Raw genomic sequence first — 21,128 nt, 5'->3', positions numbered from 1 at the left:
ATGGTGCATCTCCATTCTGATGTATGTATTAAAGATTCGGATATATGACTAGATCGTAAGATAAGAGCATGTTCATAAGGAGAGAGAAAAAAAAGCAAACGGCAGAAAAGTACCGGGACAGGACAACAATGAGCCTTGCAGACGTGTACGTGTGGTGGTATCATCAAGAAAATCAAATATCCATAAAACGCAATCCTGATTTAACAAGGATGATAGCTCCAGTTGACTATCTGCTAAAGTGCGAACGAAGTCATTAAGTTGAGGTCATGAATACAAAGCCCCTATGCGGTTCGATCCCGCAATTCAGAGGCTGTATCGGGTGCACGAGTCTGAATACCGGTGGTTTCAGACAGGGCATCAAGAGTTGGGATGCGCTCCAGGCTGGTTTTGTCCGCTTCCTCTGCTGGCGTGGTAGCCAGATCGTTCAGCAAGCGGGAGCCCTGGTCCGTTGCGAGTGCGGGGAGCCCAGGTGTAAGAAGCGGACTAGTAGTATAATCTGGGCTAGCTTGCCATTTGGCAACATCCTTTTTCAACTGTTCCAACTCTTTCTGGAAACGCTTTCCGAAAACATCGATGTAGTAAGCCGCTCCGTTGTGAATGCTCCAAATAAACACAACCACCATGAAAACAGAGCTAGCCCAGCGGTACCAAAACCAAAGAGGGCATGGGATCATCGTCAAAAGCGCGTACAGATACTGAATCAACATGAATGCCGGCTCCTGAAGGATCTCAGGCAGACTAAGCACAACTTTACCGATCCAGGTTTTGGCGTAAGAACGTCGGAGCCAAGTGAAGCTGGTAGGCCGGCCCGCGGCAATCTTCTCCGCGCGACGAACGGTAATCATTCGATGGTAGGATAACTGCCAGACTGCATATGGAATAGAAGCCCAGAACATCATTGCTGGAAGGGTAAAATGCTCAGGCGCGCCTGGCTGACTGAATTTAACATCATAGATGGCTGGGAATCTCTCCCTGAGGAACTCCGGAGACGTCATATGCGCGAGGCAGTGGAAAGTAGCCGGTGGCATTATATGAATGAATACACTTGCCGAACGATCAATTTTGTGCCTTTATTGTTTCTTGTTCGAACGGAAATCGAAAGGCTTACCTAACAACTTTGTCCATGCTATGAAATACCAAGGAGTTGCGCCACATAGCGATGGCGACGGCATTGTTTCCATAAGACAGGCAGTACGTTCCGATCAGAAGTCGCTTCGATTGCGGGAAAACCCAAATGCTCAACATGGCCAAAAAATTCACAAAGTAACACAGGTCGGCCAGAAAGTAGTGGTAGCCACGTTTGTGGTATGAGTAGAGACGGATAGGCATGAAGTAGGCAAGCTGAGCAGTGTACCACCAGTAAAAGTACTCGGGACATGCTCCCATAATGTACCCACTGATGAAAATGTTCATGACACCGGCAATGAACGATATTTTTTCTCGAAGGGTGACTGTTGCTATTGCGTTCCATTGCTTTGTTAATCGATCGACCGAGTGCCGCATGCTATGTCGATACTTCTCCAGCTGCTCATCAGCAGTCGGAACTCGTTTCCTCCATTCATCCACCACGCGATCCTTCGCTAAGCCAGAAACAGATCTTAGCTTCTGACGCTGACGGCGTACTCGGTCCCGTTGCATATGCAGCGTCTGGTTCCATTTCTCGAGCTTCTGGGAAAACGAAAAGGTGTCCAACAATTCAAAAAAGGTCAGCCTGTCCAACGGCGGGAAAGTCTCCCAATCTTCCTGGAACGAGCTGCTATTCGAGAACGAGGGATTCCGCGACAGCCTTCCAGGCGTTGAGGTGGGCGACGCAGAGCCCTCGATAAGAGCCGAGATGCCATCTTCGTCGGTCGCAAGGAGGTCTGGAGAAAGAGGAGCAGAGACAGTTTCCTCGGATAGGGCCGGAGCAGACTTGCTCTGCGGGAACGAATTTGTGCCGTTTTCCATCGCGCCCTGTTTCTGTTGGAAATCCAGCAGAGTCCGGCTGCCTCGCGAGTGAATAATGTAGGAACGACTGGTAAAGCGGCCTACAGTCAGCATGGTCTCGTGATCTTTGGTGCTATTGCGCGCGTGGCATTGAGAGGACGTCCAGGGCCCCAATATCGGGGGCAACTCTCCCAAGAAGAGAAGAACACGAAGTTATCCGGATGCCAGTGCGGTGGGAGAAGTCTGGATGGGCAGGTACTCACCACAAGTGACAGACACGCTGTAGCGTTTGCGTTATCCAGAACGCAGCGTGGATGGTAGGTTAGTTGGAGATCGTGCTTGAACGGGCGGCGATGGTTGGCTGAAGCTCCGTCCGAGCTCCTGCCTGAGGCTCCCAGGCAACTATGTCCCAGCATATTCTCGAATACGGCTTATGCTTTTGGCTACTGCTTGCTCTCATCACATTATATCATATCGTATTATATAGTAAGATGTATTTACAGCATCCCATGCACACACACGCGTAACTTTTGACGAAGAACACCCGAAATACACGATTAACATGCTGATAATGAGCAATGCCGAGCCAGGAACTGCCGAAATCTATAAGAGAGTGCCGCGCGACCAGAGGAAAATTAGGATTAAAACAGAATAGTTATAATAATAGTAGTAGTAGTGTCAATAATATGCGAACCCAAGATGCAAAATTCGGCGGATTTCAAATGGTCTCAGAACGGAGGGTGATAGGGAGGAGCTGGAGCCTGAAGCGCAGGATTCCACATAACGCCAGTGGTGACAGGTGCAGAGGCGAGCATGGGCTGGTTGAGGTAGCTCGAGAACGAGGGCCGATGGTGGTTAGGGGGGGACACTTCGACCGAGTGAGGAGACGGCACGCCCGAAGTTGCGCTGCTGGGATACTCTCGTGGACTGTATGGCATGCTGCTGTCCCACGAGCTGGCGCGCGTCGACGAAGAGCCGGGAGGATGGCTGCTGGTGCTGGTGCTGGTGCTGGTGCTGGTGTTGTTGTTGTTGTTGTTGTTGCTGTTGTTGCTGCTGATGCTGCTGCTGTGGGAGTACGGCATCAGGTGATCGTACGTGCCGGCCGTCTCGCTCCGGCCGTCGCTAGAGTCCATCCCCCACGACGACGGCGCTTCGCTGCTGCGCATGCTGGAGTCGTCGTTCCCCTCGAATTCAGGCCCTGAGAGGTGCACTTGTGCAATCGGGACCAGCACATCGCCGGCTGCTCCCAGTCAGTACCGCTGTGAGAAGAGTGCAGGTGGTGGTACTCACGTATCTCGCCCCTCAGATACCGCTCCTCCATGTGTCGGACGCTGTATACCTCGTCCAGGATCTGGAGCCGCTCAGGCGGGCTGATGGATCGGCGCACATCTTGTCCGGCATCGCGCAGCCTCTCGGCCGTGATGTCGTGGCTTTCACGGAGCTCTCGAAGAATGTGGATGAGCAGTTGGATGCGCTCTATGACCGGCAATCAGCATGCAGCACTATCATATGAGCTTCCGGACAACAACGTACCTGCTTTGAGAAGATGATCTGGTTCCTTGTGAGTGACGCCAGCGGGCCACCATGGCGGCTTCGTCATCTCCGGATCTGCACGCCTCTCGCCCCCTGGACTGGAGGATGCCCGTCGTCCGTTATATGGATAATTGACCTGTTTTCGCGGCTCAACAAGCTTGATGAAAGCCTTGGCTATAACTCTGCAGTTCAGTTGTTGGAAGCCCTCAAAGGCCTTCTCATAGTACTTTTTCAGGCGAGCCTCGTCATCAACACGGATGACACAGCCTGAAGCCGAGGGCAGATTTAGAGCGTCCCCCCCGAAGTCTGCAGCAATCGAAGAGTATGGCAGCCCGAGTTCTCGGCGTCTGCCGCCTCCCCGTCTTTGGCGTCTGTTTTGACCGACTTGCCAATCACACGGAATCAGTGGCGTGGGACTTCCACATATCGGACTCCAGCTTCCCCTTTGTCTTGTTCTTCCTGCCATGCTGGGATATGCGCAAGGGCCTCGGCTACGTTCGGGGCGCACCGGCCTAGCTGCAACTGCTTCCACGTAAGTCAAAGGCTACAACAATCTTGTGCATGGGGTTGCTGCTAGTAGGCACTAACCAGACAAGTTCGCAAGTGACGGTGACCTCAAGGAGACCAACTCTGCAAATCTCTCCTGGATATCTGGAGTAAAAATAGCTCTTTCTGAATCCGCAATTGACGGGGAGCTCTCGAAGGCAATTTGGCCGTCTTGGTTACTGTATATCATGGCGAAATGCGGGTAATGAACTCCAAACCCTCCTGGTGTAGTGGATGTGCTGTGCTGTTGATGGGGAATTGGTTTAGCCCGGGGATCCCGTAACAGGAGCAAAGAAAGAACGAACCAATGCCGTCTGATGCGATGCCGCAACAGTGTTGTTGTATGAAAGCAAAGTGCGATTGTGCTCTGTGTTCACGCTATGAGACTCATCCATTCCGCTTGTCAACATCAAATCATCAGACTGATCTCATCACAGAGATAGACAGCTTAGACGAGACCAACGGAAGTCGCGAAGTAGAAAAGTATATGGCAGAAAAGACGCTTCACTGGAATGAACTCCACGGCAGCTTCAAAACATCGACGAGAGACCGATAACAAAAAGATGTGTGGTAGTTAGGGGGCGAGGTTTCATATTAAATGTCTGCACCTTGTTGAGGTATGACAGGATGCCAGAGCAGTCGATTTGCATCAACGCAATGGTCTTTTTTCACGATCGACGTAGCCGGAAGAGTACCATGAAGACAAGCATCTAGATTGATAGTCCCTTTGATTGATAGGTCAGTTTTAAGTCTGTGCACCGGGGAAAGACAATGGCTAATCCGTGTTGGACGTTTAGACCCAAGCTATCTGTCAGTCCAGCAAGGAGGCAAGCCATGAGTCCCCATGCGAACTCTAAAAGCCATGGGCTGTGCAACCCATTCTAGGAACCGTTGATTGACCTTTTTTGGTCCTAGATATGTCTACCAGTGCGGCGTCGGCAATCCACTCACATCTTCTCCACACATAGGGGAAAAAAAAAGGGTACCATCCCTATGCTTAGAGCGGATCTCGCAAACGGCATTTTCAAAATGCAGTAAAGATATTGACTATCGTTCTGGAAGGGAGCTAAAGAGACACGTAAGTAGTACATTGATGGTCTGAGAAAGCGGATTCGGGGAAGCAGGCATATTCATCCGTTCAGACGCCGGAAAGTTCTCTGGAAGTTCCCCACAGAGGAGTGCTAGAAGGTCTAAGCTGAAGGGGCAAAGACCCTGGGCTATAGTAGCATTTGTCTTGAAGATTTAAATGACGGCGACGCATCGACCCGCCACAGCCTCTCTAGCCTGAGTAGTAGCCTCTAGGCCTGACTCCCTCAATACTAAGTAGATAGTGGGTACTACTACCTAGGTACTATAATGGCCACCATTCCCATTCTAAGCTTAGGATATGCTCGGTTTGCAATGGAGGGAGTCCAGTTCTCGGTCCAAAGAAAGCCACCACCGCCCTGCCCAGGGACTTGTGAAAGCTACGGAGTAATTTACGTAGTTAGCTATGTAGAACGTTTGCCAGATCTGCAGTCCCGGCAAAATGGCTCCGTTTGCATCGCCAATCTGCGTCTCATTCGGATGCTCAAAAGACTCTGTTAATTGTTCCGTGATAATGATAACGAAATGAAAAGACTCCCGCCAATAAGTCCTTTCTCGGAATCAGTCGGGATCCTGAAATACATTCATATCCATGTAATGCTATGTATGAATAATGCCGCATTAGCGAACAGACGGCATATAGCTAGGTGCACGCGAAACATAATATTTTTGCCAATGCTGGAATTACCGCTACTCGTTCATTCAGCATCAATGAGCTAGTTTTTGCTTTTTTTGGATGCGTCCCCGATCTAGTCCGTATTTATGCAAGGCTAGGCGACGATTTAACCATTCGCATTGGTCCAAAAGAGAGAGAAAAAAAAATGGTGAAAATAAAAGAACAAGCCTATCAATGGAGAATAGCTCGAGCTTTACTCTATACGCATTGCTGTCTACAGGCTTGATTGGTCATTGAGCCGAGCGAGGACTCGAAAATTACACTAATGCTGCTTGGTAGTTTGCTAATCCGGTTGATTCCTAGGTTTCCCGGAGAGAATGTTTTGAAACGCACTGCGTAAATGTCTAAATTTCTAGCATGGCTATGCACTGTACAGGCCGAAGCGGTGAACAGGGTGTTAGCTAGTAAGTAAGTGTGCTGCTCCTCGTCTTTTTTTGGTTACCTAGGTACGTACGTACTTGCATAAAGATCTAGGCATGATCCTTGTAGTAGCGTGCATCTATAGTCATACTATGGAGAGGTCTTTCCGCGATCTGATCATCAGGATCATCACATTGCCGTTAATGCTCAATGGCCAGTTGCCATCGAATGTACGAGAGCTAACTACGTACATACGTCGTACCTACCTACTTGACTAGTTATTATGGCAGTACGTTACGCCATCATGTCTTTGAGGTGCAGAGAAAAGTTTGAAGCTCACCATGACCTTCGCGCTTACAGCAAAAAACAGTGGCTATCTGCATATTGGCCTAAGTATTGCTTATAGATTTGCAGTATGTAGATTTGGGCTTGATGTAGCTGTCGCAAGGTGATGTCATCATTGAGTGAAGCGAAGACTGAGGCGAGCAATTAGCAATGGAATGCATATGAAACGCAAGAGGCTTGCATGCAAGTTGAAGACGGGCCTAAAAGGAACTGCGGTAAGCATTCAAACGTCGTATCGGCCTGCACAATTTGTATTAGAATCTCACTGAGCGAGTGTCCTTGAACAATCAAATCAAAATGGACTTGATGAATAGCTGCTATGTCAGCCACCTCAATGTACACGTGTGCCGACATGAATCTACCTGATGGAACTCTTCCTTTACGAACTAACTACTGTATGCAAGAATTATCATGAATCTCGGAAGATAGAAGAACAATCGCCAAGTCGCTGGGGAAGTTTGTTGTTTGTTTGTTTGTTCCCCCCTCCCTTTAAGACCATAAACAATCTATTGATGTCTGCAACTCAATCCAATGGATATTGTCCAGAATTGAATGTATGCATATCGAGCGAGGGCCACGAATCCTTTGGTTGAGAATGCAATCTAGCGTTTTCATTCTACTTGCCACGCACGACATTTGGCAAGAGCGCTTGAGTTGATTAATATCCGATTCGCTGCGAGAAGGAAAAGAAATGCAATAGTTTCCTACGTTGTCCGTCCGCCCGTTTATTGATTGTTTGCTGATTAGCATCTTGCTGAGTTGTGCGGTATTATGTAAATACGCACGAATTTCAATCTATTGACGATTGACCGCCGTCGAGATACACTGAAGATTAGACGTGCATTGATAATTTGCTTCCATTGGCTCCGATTGTTATTAGCAAAGTTGCAAAGTTGCAACCCGGTTTCCGGAACATCAGCTTGCCTAGATTCATACGGAGCATTAGGATCTAAGACTCTGGGAGTAGAGGGGCGGACTAAGGCTAATGATGGTTAGATAGTTAAAGCTTCCCCGCCTGGGCCCGCCAACTATAAGGCCCGGGCCGCAAGCCCGAACCACCCAATGAATGCCCGAAATTAGAAAAGCCCGCATCAATCGGTAACTACCATCCCGTCGTTAATACACCACACAACGTAGCGAAAGCGTTGTTGCCTACTCTGATATCCGGGCGCCATCGAATTCTTCTTCGGCCTGCTCGATTGTAAATCCGACTCTCAGCTTGGGCATTATCAGCCATGTCATCAAGGATAACTAACTACAGATATTGTATCTACTAGGTATGCATATTGTACAATAGCAAAATTAAGCGAAGGCTGTCTGTCTCACTTTTTTCTTCCTTCTTTTTTTGTCAATCTCTACTCGCCTCATTTTTTGCCCCTGGTTGTCTATTAAGATAAGCGAGCATCAATCGGTGCGCTATCGAGGCAGGATGCATACGTAGTGATTTTTTCTGCCTTGGCTGGTTGCGATTATTGATGTTGTTACACGGCTTGATATGCCTTTCTAGGCTCAATTCTAGCTCGGATAATTCTCTCTTCTTGGGGAGTTTGTGCATGGTCTTGGCTTGCTTTAAACGCATAATTGGCTGGGCCTGTTTGAAGAGAAGGAGCTTCGAGGAAACCTGCCTTTCCTACTGGACGACGTATGTCATCTAGCAATTAGATCTAGATTTGAACACTGACTCATGGGCTCATACGGACTTACTTTACTAGGTGAGAGTACCCCTAAGCTAGTCTTGTCTTGTTCAAAACTGTTTCATAATATCACCGTGTTCATTGCCCATATTTGATCGCCACTCAGTACTTACCAGGATCTACCTTCTTTCTTTATTTTCAGGTAATACAACCCAAACAACCTTACTTATCGGAGAACTGTTCCAGGAATCCACCCTTCTACTTCGTAGAGAAAAGGCTGAATTTTGCTACAAAATGGTGCAGGAGAAGGGGTCTGACTTTTGGTATTAAGGGAAACAGGTTCCATGATGTGATGTATCAATCGAATAGGTTGTTCTCTTCTGGTTTTAGGAAGATCTACTTCGGATTTCGGTGTGCACTGTGTATTTGACCTAACTTGCGCATAAACACATGAACGGTTCCATATCTTTACCTTGGTAGGTAGACCGTACTACTCTATAACATACGTACTCCGTGCCTACGTACATATGCCTACGTATGAAGCGGGACTTAGCCATTAAACCTATTAGGCGGCTTGCTAGTTACGGTCTAGGTTTTATTTTGAAAGAAATAGCCGCAAACATTTTGGTTTAAATTTGTTGGCAAATTTCATACACGGTATTACATACCTAGATATATTTTCACAGAGGTACCAAGAATGCAGTTTCATGGCACATTGTCTTGATGTACCTAGGTAGATACATCTATAACTCCTACCACCTAAATTGAACTACCAGGTACTATGTAGTAGCAGTCACATAGTGATTATTGTGAGTATGTGTTTCAGGTATTTAGTATTAGAATAGCATGTCAATTTCCAAGGTTCTATGCACTCATTCGTGCAGCATTTTTATACTCGGTTGTTGGGTAGTTACTCTAATAGGGAGGGATCTGCTTTCCGAGAGAACAGATTTAATGCATTAAACAAAAGAAAAGAAAAGAAATAAGCCGCGGAACTGTTTTGGGAGGGCTCATATTATCCCAGAAAACTGTCAAGTCGTATCAATTTCTAGAATAATCTATCGTTGGACTTGCTTCTACGTTCTAGGGCACGAAGCCCTAAAACGGGGTAACTGGATGAGCGCTTGATGTAGATAAAGATATATTCATACACAGTACAACAGCACATACGATATTAACTCATTAGAGAGCTAACATTTCACAATAAGCATTTCAATCTTTGCAGCTCCAGATTTCAAAGCTCATTTTCGTCCGAGTCAGCCATCACCACGTCTTGGCGAACCAAACTAAATAATCTAAGTCGATTCCATCCACACGAGGCGAGAGCAACGAACTCATCGAGACACGGAAAAAAAGGAAAAAAGGAAAAAAGGAGAAAAGGAGAAAAGGAGAAAAGGAGAAAAGGAGAAAATAGGATACATGCGACTTTGTCGTCAAAGCGGCTTGTTTGATGCGAACTATAAAACCAACTGTTTTCATATCATGCTCCTGCCACCCGTCACCGACACTTTGTAATGAGGCAAAAAACGAGAGATCTGCTTTTAACACTAAACGATACTATAGTATCAGCTTACAAAACCCTTGCAAGGGGGGACAATAGCACCACATAAAAGAGAGAGAGAAAAAGAAAGGCGGACATGTGGCGTTACCTATCTGCAGTACTTGGATCGTTACATATCACAAAATTTTTAGCTCTTTACTTAACTAACTTGGAGACTAACGGTTACACAACCTTGGAGAGCAGGGATCTACGCCCTTGTCTATCCAAATTCACAAGATCCAGGAGAATGGAAGGAATGACACAAGTCATCTTTTTCCCTTCCCCCTTTTGTTCCTGCTCCGGTCCTTGTTAGGGTTCATGTACGATTGGAGGGGCGGGGGCGAAGAAGACTTCTTCTAGAACGGCCAGTTAGAAAACTAAACCAAATTATGAGGCTATTTTGATAGCCCTGCTAGTCTCTATCCACCTCTTACGTGTACATTATTAGCCTCGTTTTTCTTTGCCCCCTTACATATTAGATGCTTGTTCTGTCCGGGATGTTGGCTCTGGTGTTGATGTTAGTCATAGACTGAGAAGGTTGAATGGAGCGTGTACCTATTACCTACCTACGAATTAGGTCAAGGTACGTAGGCTGTCTACATAGCTAGCTAGTATTCAGAGGCAAGACAGAAACAGAGCCTTCTATTTTCTTCTTTTCTTCCCGACGAATGGACTGTTTCAACCTTGCCTTCCAACGAAAGGTTGTCATCGTCAATTGTGCGGTTTGTGGCACAGCGAATTGCATGCTACATAATACATAGATCTACCCAAGAAAAAAAAGCAGAGAAAACGGAGACTCCAATATTCAAGTCTTGCATGCATGAAAAAGAAAAAGAAAGTGCAAAAAACCCACTTTCTTTTCTGGAACAGGCATAATCCATTCGATCTGAATGTCCATTCGGCTAATCATGTGAATTGGGTTGTGTAACTACGACTGCAACTAGCTACAGCAGGAGCCAAAGCACAGAGAAAAAACGGAGAAGTTGATTGCTAGTTTTTGGAAAACATGTAGTTCTATTTGACATAATGGCTTCGATGATATCAGTTACTCCTAAGGTATAACATAACGCGAGGGGAAAACATTGTACGAAGAAAGAGAGAAATGACTAATAAATGTTGAATATTAAAAGTAGCAACACCCTTAGCTAGTACGGAACCGGAAAGAAAGTCGTCTCGAGTCTGCATTCATTGTAGCCTGCCTAGCTACTGGTATTTGCGTAGCTATTGCGGAAGTTAGCAAATGGTAATCAAAGCGAAGGGGGTCAAATCTTACATCTAGAGTAAGCGAATTACTGCTATTTTCTGTCTGATCTCGGTAAATTCCGACAAGCGCCTCGCTCAGTTGGAAGAGTCCCGTCTTCAAACTGATGACAATGAACTGCATGCCAGGAGCCGCGTGATCTCGGATGTAGTTGGCAATACGAGCCACGTTGGTATTATCAAGGGCAGCGTCTACCTCGTCGAGAACAAAGAATGGAGACGGTTGGTAAGAATGCACTGCAAAAAGAAGAGCAAGAGCGGCCATTGTCTTCTCCCCACCCGACAAGTGTTCCATGTCGCGGAACCGCTTGAGTGGAGGCATGGCATGGTATTTGATACCGTCCAGATACGGTTCATCGGAATCTTCAATATCGAGATAGCTGTGATGTATATTAGTGATTGGCTAAGGAGACACTGGTTCGTGGGGAACTCACGCTTGACCTCCTAGTGGATAATTGGCACTTCTGGTCAACTCCCGGTAAATGGGTCCAATTTGCTCGGAAATATGTGAGAATGCCTTGTTAAACAACTCTGATCGCTTCTGCATAACGTCTTCGAAATCGTCTTTGGCCTTCCTAGCTCGTTTTCTGGCATCCTCAAAGTCCTTTTCTGTGCCACGAAGTTTGTTCTCGACATTTTCCAATCGTTCCATGGCTCGAGTGTTGGGTGCCATTTTGTCAAGCTCGCTGTTGAGAGCACGAATACGTTCTTGCAATTCTTCTTCAAGCTTCTCTTCAGCAGACTGTCTAGAAGTTAGCAGCCAAATCACTAGATATATTGGATCCAATACACTCACTTCTTTCAATGTCTCACCCAAGGAATCAAAGTCGACGTCGATACCGTAGTCCTGTACAGCTGGAGCCTCCAGTCCGGTCATAGTCGTATCCTCATCAATATCCATGGCATCCGCGTCCGCATTCTGCACAAGATCGTCAATTGGCAGATTATCCAGGGGTGCCGAGTCCTCAGAGAGTGGCAAATCGATGTCTTCTAGTTTGCATCGTCGAAGAAGAGCATAGCGATTGGAAGAATTCCGTTGAATATCACTTTCTAGTGCGCTTACTGCTCGGAGAGTGTCTTCAACATTCTTTGCACGCCTTTGAAGCTCTCGTCGATGGCCAGCCAACTTCTCCTGTGATTCCGCATACGCATCTTTTTGCTCTGCAAGACGTTCATTCAGAATCTCAAGCTCAGCTTCGAGTTCATCCAGACTGTTTCGAATCCTATCCTGCTCGGCTTTGAATTCTTTAATTTGCGCCTCATCACGCTTATATTGTGCTTTCAGACCCTCAATTCGGTCATCGGTGGCTTGTAAGCGTTGCTTCTCAAAGCTTAGCTGGTTTTCAACCTTGCTCTTTTGAGTGGTAAATTCCAGCTTCTTGCGAGCAGCCTCTTCTTGTAGAGAACCCTGCTGAGCTTCATAATCCCGAACACTCTCGTACCCAAGGCGCCCGCAGAAGTTGGAATAAATTTCGTCCTCAACATCAGCCACCGACTCTTCTGAGGATTCAATAGCTTTATCCAGTTGGTTCATCGCTTTCTCTCTTTCGCGCAGTTTCGGCTGAACTTCCGCCACCTGCTTCTTAGCAAATTGAAGTTCGCTGTCCTTGCTCTTCATGTTACGCTCAAGAGCTTTCAATTCCTCCCTAGCATAAGCCAACCGCTGTTCGAGGCCTACAAGATCACCTTGCAAGGTTTCCTCGTCTGTACCTCGACGGTGACCCTTGGGCAACGCGGCAAGGTCGGCAAGTAGCTTGTCTTTCAATTTATGAAGATTCTCCAACTCAGAGTCGTCCCATCTTTTCGAACTTTGATGTCCAGGTCCCCGACCACCAGTCATAAGACCCCCTTTATGAATCACCGTCCCATCTAATGTGACGGCTTTGGCGTCGACGCCCTTCTCATAGCATAGATATTTAGCAGTATCCAGGTCATCGCAAACAATGGCATTGCCGCAAGCGTAGCTGATAGCACGTGAAACCGAATTCTCGTAGTCAACTGTCTCAATCGCTGGGCGCATGCTACGATGCATACCCTTGAGGTTAGAGTTGAAAGCGTTTACCTGGATTGTCTCTAGCGGGATGAAGGTGGCTTGGCCAGCTCGTTGATCACGGAGATGCTGAATGCATTCCTTTGCCGTTTTCTCATTATCTACAACAATAGCGTCGAAATGGCGACCCAGAACAGTGCTGACAGCTTCTGCATACTTCTTTTGCTTGGGCTGACACAGATCGCTGACACGACCCTTCACACCTGGAAAGATACGTTTCAGTGTGGATATCATTTCTTTCATCCTGATCTCTTTCTCGCTTTGCTTTCTACCATCGTCCGCTTCGAGAAGCTTTTTCAGGACAACTTGAAGCTTTTCTTCAAGTTCCGTACGCATCTGCGATACTCGCAAACGTTCCGAAGTCACAGCATTGAGTTCCTTCTTCTTGCGGTCGATCTCCGTAGACGTATCTTTGATGGTGTCGGTAATGTCGGACTTGCGTGCTTTTACAGTCTTCGCTTCAGCTTCCAGATTCTGAAGCTGCCATTGCGCACTCTCAAATTTGCTGCTCAAACTGTTCAATGTTTCGGCATCAGTCTTCCTTTGGCGTCTGAGATTGTCGAGTTTTAGCTGCTCAGCTGAGGAACGCTTGTTGACTTCCTCTTTGAGTTTGTTGTATTCTTGGAGATCGGCTTCACTTAGTTGTCCGCCGGTCTTGCTCATCGTTTTTTCCCAGTCAGCTTCCCATTGAGCTTGTGCCTTTTCTATAACTTTTAGATCTTTCTCAAGGCGCGTCACATTTGCTGCTTGGGTTTCACGCTCTTGGGCGATATCAGAGATCCTCGACCCGTACCTCTGTACCTTGCCCGAAGTGATCTCAATCTTTTCTTCAATAGGAACAAGCGAGTTCGATGCATCTTCGATATCCTTCTCTTTTTTGACAATGTTGCGTTCTGCGTTGTTTACCTCTCTGCCCATTTTTGCATGCTCCTTCTTAGCTTCCTCGAGATTCTTCTCGTATTTCTCGACGCCTCGGCGATATTCTTTGAGTTCATCCTGGTGCTTCTGTATCTCTGCACTGGATTCATCAATCAACCGTTGGAAATGGAACAGCTTCCAAAGAATGTGAGTGATGATTGCTTGGTCCCGTTCTTCCGCCTTTCGCGCGTAGTTTTCGGCCTCCCGTTTTTGTTCTTGGTATTGCTTGATCTCCGAATTGATTCCGCGACGGCGATTCAGCTGGAAAGTTTGTTGCTCTCCTGCTTCTTCCTGTTCGGCTTTTAGGCGCTCGTATTCAGCTTTATACTCCAGGCTTCCGGAAATTTGCTCAATCAGCCGAGTCAGGTCTCTCGGCGACTGTGATGCAATGGCTTCAACGTCCCCTTGGAAAACAAGGAAGTTGCGGGCTTTGATGAGAATATTTTCAGCCTCTAATGCTTCGTTGTATTGTTGCGCAGTCACGATTTTGTTATTGATACGATATTCACTAACACCACTGCTGGTAATCGACCGCTTCCATTGCTGCTCTTCGCCAGCGTCGTCTTCGTAAACTGCCATCACCCAAGCCGAGCGTGGATCGCCGCGTTCGCCTTGAGTCTGCGAGTCGTCGACATCAGATCCATCTTGCGCGTCATTTTCGTTCTCTTTCGCCTGAGGTTCAGTGGCGGATCCGTCGTCATTGACTTTGGAGGTTCTAAGGACACGGCCACGGTACACAAGATCTTTGAGGTTGGTCGATCGAAGATGCGACGACTTTATACCGAGTACGAACGATATAGCATCCATCCTGTTTATAAAAAAAAAACATTAGAAATACCGTAACGACCGCACTAAAATTATAGAAACTCACGAGTTCGACTTGCCCGATCCATTGGGGCCGATGATTGAAGTGAAGAAGGCATCACCGAAAAGCAAGACGTGGTGGCCCTTATAAGACTTGAAATCTGAGAGTTGGGGTCAGCGCAATCCAATTGACACAAGAAAGAACATGACATACTAAACAGCTCGAGTCTGACGAGCTTCCCCATTTTCACAACAGAGCTCTGGGCCTTATCAGCCCGTTGCGCGCGCTGTTAAGTTAGGATTTAGTAAAGGTGATGGCGTTCAATGCTGAGAGGGGTTCGCGCTCTCTGTTGCTTCAGGCTATTTAGTCCCCATACGCGCCTGCTCCGCGGAACGCGCTTGCCTGGCGTGGAATCACGTGGCACATACTCGGCCCGCCCTGTGATTGGCCAGAATGGAGGCTTACAAAAGAGTCGTCTATGATTTTACGAATATTGAAATAACAGGCGTAAAAGATGCTCGAAATGCTTTTTTATTGATATTGTGGGCAATATCTAAGAGTACTGAACTTTATACATGGTATCTCGACGAGCAAAGCAACCGACTGAAACATCGATGAGCATCGCTGATGGAATGGAATACTAACACAAGCCAGTAGAAGTCTTCTGGCAAAGAAGAAGTAATGTATGTGTACACAAATGTATCAAAGTTATTCAATGCGTGGGAGCACTGCCCGTGACACTGCCAATAGCAAGTAGATCCTGCGAGACATAGCCGTCGATTCCCACCCGGAAAGCACCTTTCTGACCTTGCATCTCCATCATGATAAAGTCTTCCTGGGTAAAGATTCGACGAATAGCAATGAAAATCTTGAAAAACGCAAAGCTCATCGCTTGCAAGGGGTTTCTGAAGAATGATATCTTGAGCTCCTGAGCCCCGGGGGCTCCGATCTGGTGAGAACCCATGGTAATTTTCCGGGAAAAGATTATTTGCTGTGGTGCCACCGTGATTGTGTATGGCTTTCGAAACGGAATCGTCGATCGAACAGTCACATTGATGAGAGTCTGGCCGTTTGAGTTGACCGCAGTGATGTTCTTGATCAACCTCGACGTCCTCGATATGAAGACTGTACCCATAACGCTCATGATAATGCATATGCCGACATAGAGACTTTGCTGCCACGTCGCTAGTTGCACACCGGAACTTTGTACGCCGATGGATGAATTGATAATGGCATATCCGAATGAAAAGGCGCCTATGCCATATGCGCCGAGTATGTAGGCACGCTGCGACGAGGCTTGGAAAAGAACGACTTTGCGCTGACGAGTCACTTTCCTATCTAGTTCTGCCAGAGACTCTGATCGTCTGCCTATGAATCGAAGGTCTGTTGGAGTATTGCTTTGGGCTGGCTTGCGAGCGGCTTGCTTAACGGTCGGTTTCACTTTCGACTTGGATACGGCTTGTCGCGCGGAGGACTGAGCGAAGCGAGCTGCTTGGAATGTAAAGGTTCGAGACGACAATAAGAATGAAGTGCTAGGGCAGGCTCGGACGCCTGATGTGAACGTGAAGGATCGCATGAACATCGTGTCGTCAAATTGAAATTGAAAAGTATTTCGGTCGAGAGAATGTAACAATTGCTGCGCGGTTACCTTAAGGTGTGAACATGTCTGTGGTTTAAAAATCACTGAATCAAACACTAATTAATCAAATGTATTATTGAAATATACATGCATCATGTATCAAGGTAATAGATCGCTCACCTTGTCTAGATCAATTGGCGCAAAAACGCAACTAGTAGTATCGTACGACGGCCAAAAAATAAACGGTGTGCTTGATTGAGGCTTTGGGTCCTGACGGGAAGACAAGCTCCTCCCATCCCGCTAACGCTCACCGGCCCTATCCATCTCCGGAGCTTTTCTCAACCTCAACCATTGCGAAGAAAAAAAAAACCTCCTTCTTCAACGACGACCCTCTCAATCGCCATGCCTGCGACCAGCTACTAGTTACTTGTATCAACAAGAGGCCGTAGCTTTCATTCACCCGTCCGCCCTAATTCCATTCAGACACGAGCAGTGCGTTTCGGCAGACTGTACTAGAGACCAATGGCTGCGAGCTTTCCATTGAGGCAAGTCCCTCTGGGGCTTCTTCGACGACAGCCTAGGGTCAATTCCATAACGAAGCGTACGTGATGTCTTTATATGCAAGATACCGATCAGTCCGGCAGGCTAACCTTCTCTCTCTCTCTCTCCACGTATACTATGTAGGCTTCCAAACCAACGCCGCAACTCACGCGCAGAACGCGGGATACCCTCTTTACCCATCCGTCAGCCAACTCCTACTTCAAAAAGGCATACCAGAGTCCGAAATCTCCAAGATCCCCGCCACAGGACCCAAGGGTCGTCTCCTCAAGGGCGATGTCCTCGCATACATCGGCGCCATCCAGGCTGGCTACCCAGCGGAGCAAGCCGCACGCATTGAGAAGATGGGACATTTAGATCTCAGCAATATCAAGATTGCTCCACCTCCCCAAGCACCCACCGCCAAGGCCGAAACACCGGCTCCCTCAGAGGAGATAATCCCGGAACTTCCGTCAGACATTTCGATCGCAGTGTCGATTTCGTTGGAATCCGTTCTATCAACCCAGAAACGCATCAAGAGCGCCCTTGGCATCACCGTGCCGCTGTCCACATTCATTGCGCGCGCTACTGAAATTGCAAACGACGATTTACCGCGCTCGTCAGCATCCAAGCTATCGGCGAGCGAGCTGTTTGATGAAATCCTCGGTGCTCCCGTCGTCAAGAAGTTTACACGTGGAAACTACGTTCCCGAAATCAACACAGTCCCCTTTGAAGAATTCGAAAACTTCAATGAAGAGATTGTTGAAGAGAAGGAGGAGGAGGATATCATTGATATTCTCTCCGGAAATGTGCCCCGTCGTCATAAGTTCGCTACTAGTAGTAGCACCCCCGAATCTGCTTCCAAGAGTTCATTCCCTGCTGCCGCTCTCAATGTATTCAGCCTCACGGTCCCTGTTGGAGAGGAGCGGAGGGCAAAGACGTTTTTGGATCGGTTGAGTACAGTGCTGACGGTTGACCCAGGCCGATTGGTGCTTTAAGTCAGGGAAGATTCTAATTATTATGCAATATCTTTGTCACAGATTATCTATCTAGATAGCCTTGAAGGGTTGCCTTTATAAGTCATTATAAACACTGTGTTATTTCACCTCTTGCCATATCTATCGGATTTTTTTTTCTACAATGTCATGATTATCAGCTTACCTTGGTTCTTGTTGAATACAAACCTCTTACAGTCGCTAAAACATAAATAACTGGGTAAAGTTGAGTTTACGCCTCAGTCATGTACTTATTTTGATACAAGAATCAAGATTGCACATGCATTTAGTAGTTTCAATGATATCAGTAAAAACTAAATTACAAAAGCGAAAGAGCAAAAAGAGGTGAAAACCCCTATCTCCGTCAAACCCCGCTACCATCTGACCATAAATAATAAACCCATCCCTGACATAACTACCGCCGTCCCTAGGGAATACAATGAGAGAGAGGCATGAAAGAGAATAAAACGCCTCCGTGAGCGCCATTGCAATTGCCATTGCCACTGGCATAAAAATCAGATGAGTGCATGCATGTCTTCAGAGGAAAGTTTTGGGAATATGCAAATTAGGAGAGAAAAGGAAGACAAATTCAAATATGATGTGAGATGCCAAACAAACATATAACTCCCATGTGAAGGATACCCCGAAATACCAGATATGAGGAAAACAAGAAAAACTGTAGATTGCTCCCATTACATGCATACGCCATAGTTTGCAAGTCAAGCCCATCCGGCGCAAGAAAAAGATTTCGGAACATATGCAAGATTCGTCTCTCGTGGATTAGTAAGTAAGATCGTATCAAGAGTGCATCTTTCAACAAACGCCAGAACATGCGGGCAATGTGTGAAGCGTCGATTGAGCAGTAAGCTGTGTCTTTAGTAGTGAGAACACAAGAGCGGGACTATCGTATTGTGCTCAATTCAGCCAGTCTGCTGCCCCTTCTCCATTCGTGGCCCTTCTGTGTGTCGAAAATCTTCCAGAACCGCAGGGTTTCATCACCTGCGCCTGTCACAATAGTCTGCCCATCAGGGCTGATTGCCAAATAAAGCACACGATATGTATGCCCAGTCAGGGATATGATCTGTTCCATACGCGGATACTTCCAGATCACTATTTGATTCTGGCTATACCCATGCGTACTAATGAGCTCGTCTGAATTCTTCGACCAGCCCAAGTTACACACCTGACTTCCAGTGTCTAATTCGCGAATTAGTTGGCCAGTGCTGGTGTTCCAGAACTTGATAGTGCGGTCTGCAGTTCCCCCGCCCGATGCTAGAAGATTATGCTGATGTGGCGACCAAGCAATGGCCTTCACTGCTGCTGTGTGCTCCGAAAACCGATGGAGCGGCGCCTCATTGAGTTTGTCCCAGACAATGAGTTTGTTGTCATTGCCCCCCGATGCAAGTTGGCCATCTTCGGTATTCCATTTCAGACCGCAAACTTCTTGTTTGTGACCTGATAGCCGGCGTAGGAACTGGTCAGGTGAGCGAACATCTCGGTGGAATATTAATCTATCGCGTCCTCCGGATGTCAGGATATGATCGTTCCATGCCAGCGCACCAACTCGATTGTGATGACCGATCATAGTTCGCAAGCGTCGACAGCTCTCAGCATCCCAAATCTGAACTAGCCCTTTCCCAGTACCGATGGCAATATGCGTTCCGCGCTGAATCCAACTGACGCTCGTGACAGTATCATCCTTGAGTTCACAAAGCCTCGTAACGCGACCCGACTGGGAGTGCCACATATAGACTGAATTAGCCAAGCCCACACCCAGGATATTCGTGCTTCCCCAGTCCACTAGATTCAAATAGAAATCATCTTGCAAGTCTGGAGCATCCAAGACCTTATATGGAACCTTGTGCAACATGCGGGGTTGTTTTCGCGGGGTCTCCAGAATCCTCTGGCTATTATAATGAATAGGCGATAAGCTGTAAAGCTCAGATCGCGGGTTTAGATTTGGTCCACGCTGACTTCGTGGTGTTTTCGATGGGGTAAGGTGACCAGACCCAGCTCGAGGTGAAGAGTAATTGAGAATGTTTTTGGAAGGGGTGGAAGGCGTCATGGAAGCAGGCGGGGGTGTATGAGAGCGAGTTGGGTCATGGGCCGTAGTACTGAAATTAAGATAAGCATCTGCATCTGGATCAGGCTGCGGCACAGAGCTGCCGAACAGTTCGCTTCGCAGAACACGGGAATATGTACGATTGGCTTCTTCGGCTAAACACAATGTCAATCACCATGAAGAGTTATGTTGGGAGACAACATGATACATACTGCGCTGAAAATGCAGTTCACCGTGTGGAGCCCGCTTTTTTGTTCGTGATGGCGTTGATGAACAACCCTCCTCGCCCAACAAGCTATAGGTAGCCTGAAGATCTTGACCCTCGCGATTGGGAATGAACCTATTGAAACAGAAAGTTAGAAATTGCACCACTGCAAACAGATCAAATAACTTGTTTATATGCATTCAAGTGGGTATCATCAAGGGGGTTTGATTACCTATCTCCATAGACTCGTTGTCTCTTACGGCTTGGGCTCGTTCCGGGGGTACGTTCTCGTCGGCGACCAGCCTCATCATAGTCCTTTAGAGCGCTTGCCAAAGCTACGGGGTCAACGGCCTCTGAAATATTGCGGTAATGCGAGCGGTTCCCGGTCGTTTCTGGGAATGACAAGGTATTCTTTGTAGGCCTGGACGGCGGGGTGCGGGTGCCTGTTTGTGACGCCATCCGCCTGGCCATATTGTCGATAATCTCAGATGTAGAATTTCCCGTAGCATCAGCTGTAGACGCCAGGGCGTCTGGTTCTGTGTCGTTCTCGGTCATTGTGGTGGGATACGAGGGACTCCAGTTCCCCCGGGCGACCGAGAAAGATATGCTGATTAAGTCAATCCAGGCTCGAATTTCGGTCGCAGGCGTCTTTCAGGAAAGGTCCTAGTGCCGCAAGAAGAGATAATGAGTCACGACGTGGGGCCAAATTGGCTTTCTCTTGTAGCGCAGGTGGAGGAGTTGTCGTCAGATCTGTTGTTCGTTCTCCAAACTCAAGAAGGTCCCAGTGGTGATCCTGTTTAATCGCAACCCAACAAGCTAGCAAGATGCCACGAGGAGCCCGCACTTGGAAGCCGCGATATGTCGAATGAAGTATTTCATCGAGAGAGACAGAGAGAGGCGACGAGAGCAAGCAGGGGTGTTGCGGTGAGAGCAAGTAGCGCGAGTGAGGGCCTTGTTGTTGTTGTTGTTGTCGCTGGAAAGCGGACGGGAAGTAGCGACCGGCGCTATTATTGGAAGGCGCTGGCCGCCAATTTCTCGCTGCAAAAGCTGCAAAACGGCGGCCGTCACGCG

The 21,128-nt window shown here is 47.4% G+C and overlaps 6 protein-coding genes across 6 annotated transcripts, besides 1 other annotated feature; 1 reads left to right on the top strand and 5 right to left on the bottom strand.

The window, feature by feature from the left end:
- Positions 1 to 281: 281 nt before the first annotated feature.
- UA08_06738 (hypothetical protein) lies at positions 282 to 2,040 on the bottom strand (the record flags this gene model as incomplete). The annotated part of the gene is made up of 2 exons (XM_020269048.1): positions 282 to 936; positions 1,109 to 2,040. The coding sequence occupies 2 exons, from the start codon at positions 2,038 to 2,040 to the stop codon at positions 282 to 284; spliced, it is 1,587 nt and encodes a 528-aa protein (XP_020118159.1).
- A 614-nt stretch (positions 2,041 to 2,654) lies between these two features.
- Positions 2,655 to 4,195, bottom strand: UA08_06737 (hypothetical protein; the record flags this gene model as incomplete). Its single annotated transcript, XM_020269047.1, has 4 exons — positions 2,655 to 3,166; positions 3,217 to 3,402; positions 3,460 to 3,981; positions 4,048 to 4,195. 4 exons carry the CDS (start codon positions 4,193 to 4,195, stop codon positions 2,655 to 2,657), a joined length of 1,368 nt encoding a protein of 455 aa, XP_020118160.1.
- Positions 2,913 to 2,994: a repeat region (Identified by RepeatMasker using a combination of RepBase library and repeat library created with RepeatScout).
- Positions 4,196 to 10,849: 6,654 nt separating the features above from the next.
- Positions 10,850 to 14,923, bottom strand: UA08_06736 (hypothetical protein; the record flags this gene model as incomplete). Its single annotated transcript, XM_020269046.1, has 6 exons — positions 10,850 to 10,867; positions 10,920 to 11,286; positions 11,341 to 11,648; positions 11,703 to 14,682; positions 14,746 to 14,839; positions 14,893 to 14,923. 6 exons carry the CDS (start codon positions 14,921 to 14,923, stop codon positions 10,850 to 10,852), a joined length of 3,798 nt encoding a protein of 1,265 aa, XP_020118033.1.
- Positions 14,924 to 15,391: 468 nt separating this feature from the next.
- Positions 15,392 to 16,261, bottom strand: UA08_06735 (hypothetical protein; the record flags this gene model as incomplete). The annotated part of the gene is made up of 1 exon (XM_020269045.1): positions 15,392 to 16,261. One exon carries the CDS (start codon positions 16,259 to 16,261, stop codon positions 15,392 to 15,394), a length of 870 nt encoding a protein of 289 aa, XP_020117972.1.
- A 605-nt stretch (positions 16,262 to 16,866) lies between these two features.
- UA08_06734 (hypothetical protein) lies at positions 16,867 to 17,793 on the top strand (the record flags this gene model as incomplete). Its single annotated transcript, XM_020269044.1, has 1 exon — positions 16,867 to 17,793. The coding sequence occupies one exon, from the start codon at positions 16,867 to 16,869 to the stop codon at positions 17,791 to 17,793; it is 927 nt and encodes a 308-aa protein (XP_020117976.1).
- Positions 17,794 to 18,691: 898 nt separating this feature from the next.
- UA08_06733 (Fizzy-related protein-like protein) lies at positions 18,692 to 20,612 on the bottom strand (the record flags this gene model as incomplete). The annotated part of the gene is made up of 3 exons (XM_020269043.1): positions 18,692 to 20,007; positions 20,065 to 20,192; positions 20,290 to 20,612. 3 exons carry the CDS (start codon positions 20,610 to 20,612, stop codon positions 18,692 to 18,694), a joined length of 1,767 nt encoding a protein of 588 aa, XP_020118063.1.
- Between the last annotated feature and the right edge of the window lie 516 nt (positions 20,613 to 21,128).

Source organism: Talaromyces atroroseus (assembly GCF_001907595.1).
Source record: "Talaromyces atroroseus strain IBT 11181 chromosome Unknown scaffold_9, whole genome shotgun sequence".
In the NCBI taxonomy this organism is placed as follows: domain Eukaryota; kingdom Fungi; phylum Ascomycota; class Eurotiomycetes; order Eurotiales; family Trichocomaceae; genus Talaromyces; species Talaromyces atroroseus.
This window is presented reverse-complemented; position numbering and strand designations above follow the sequence as displayed.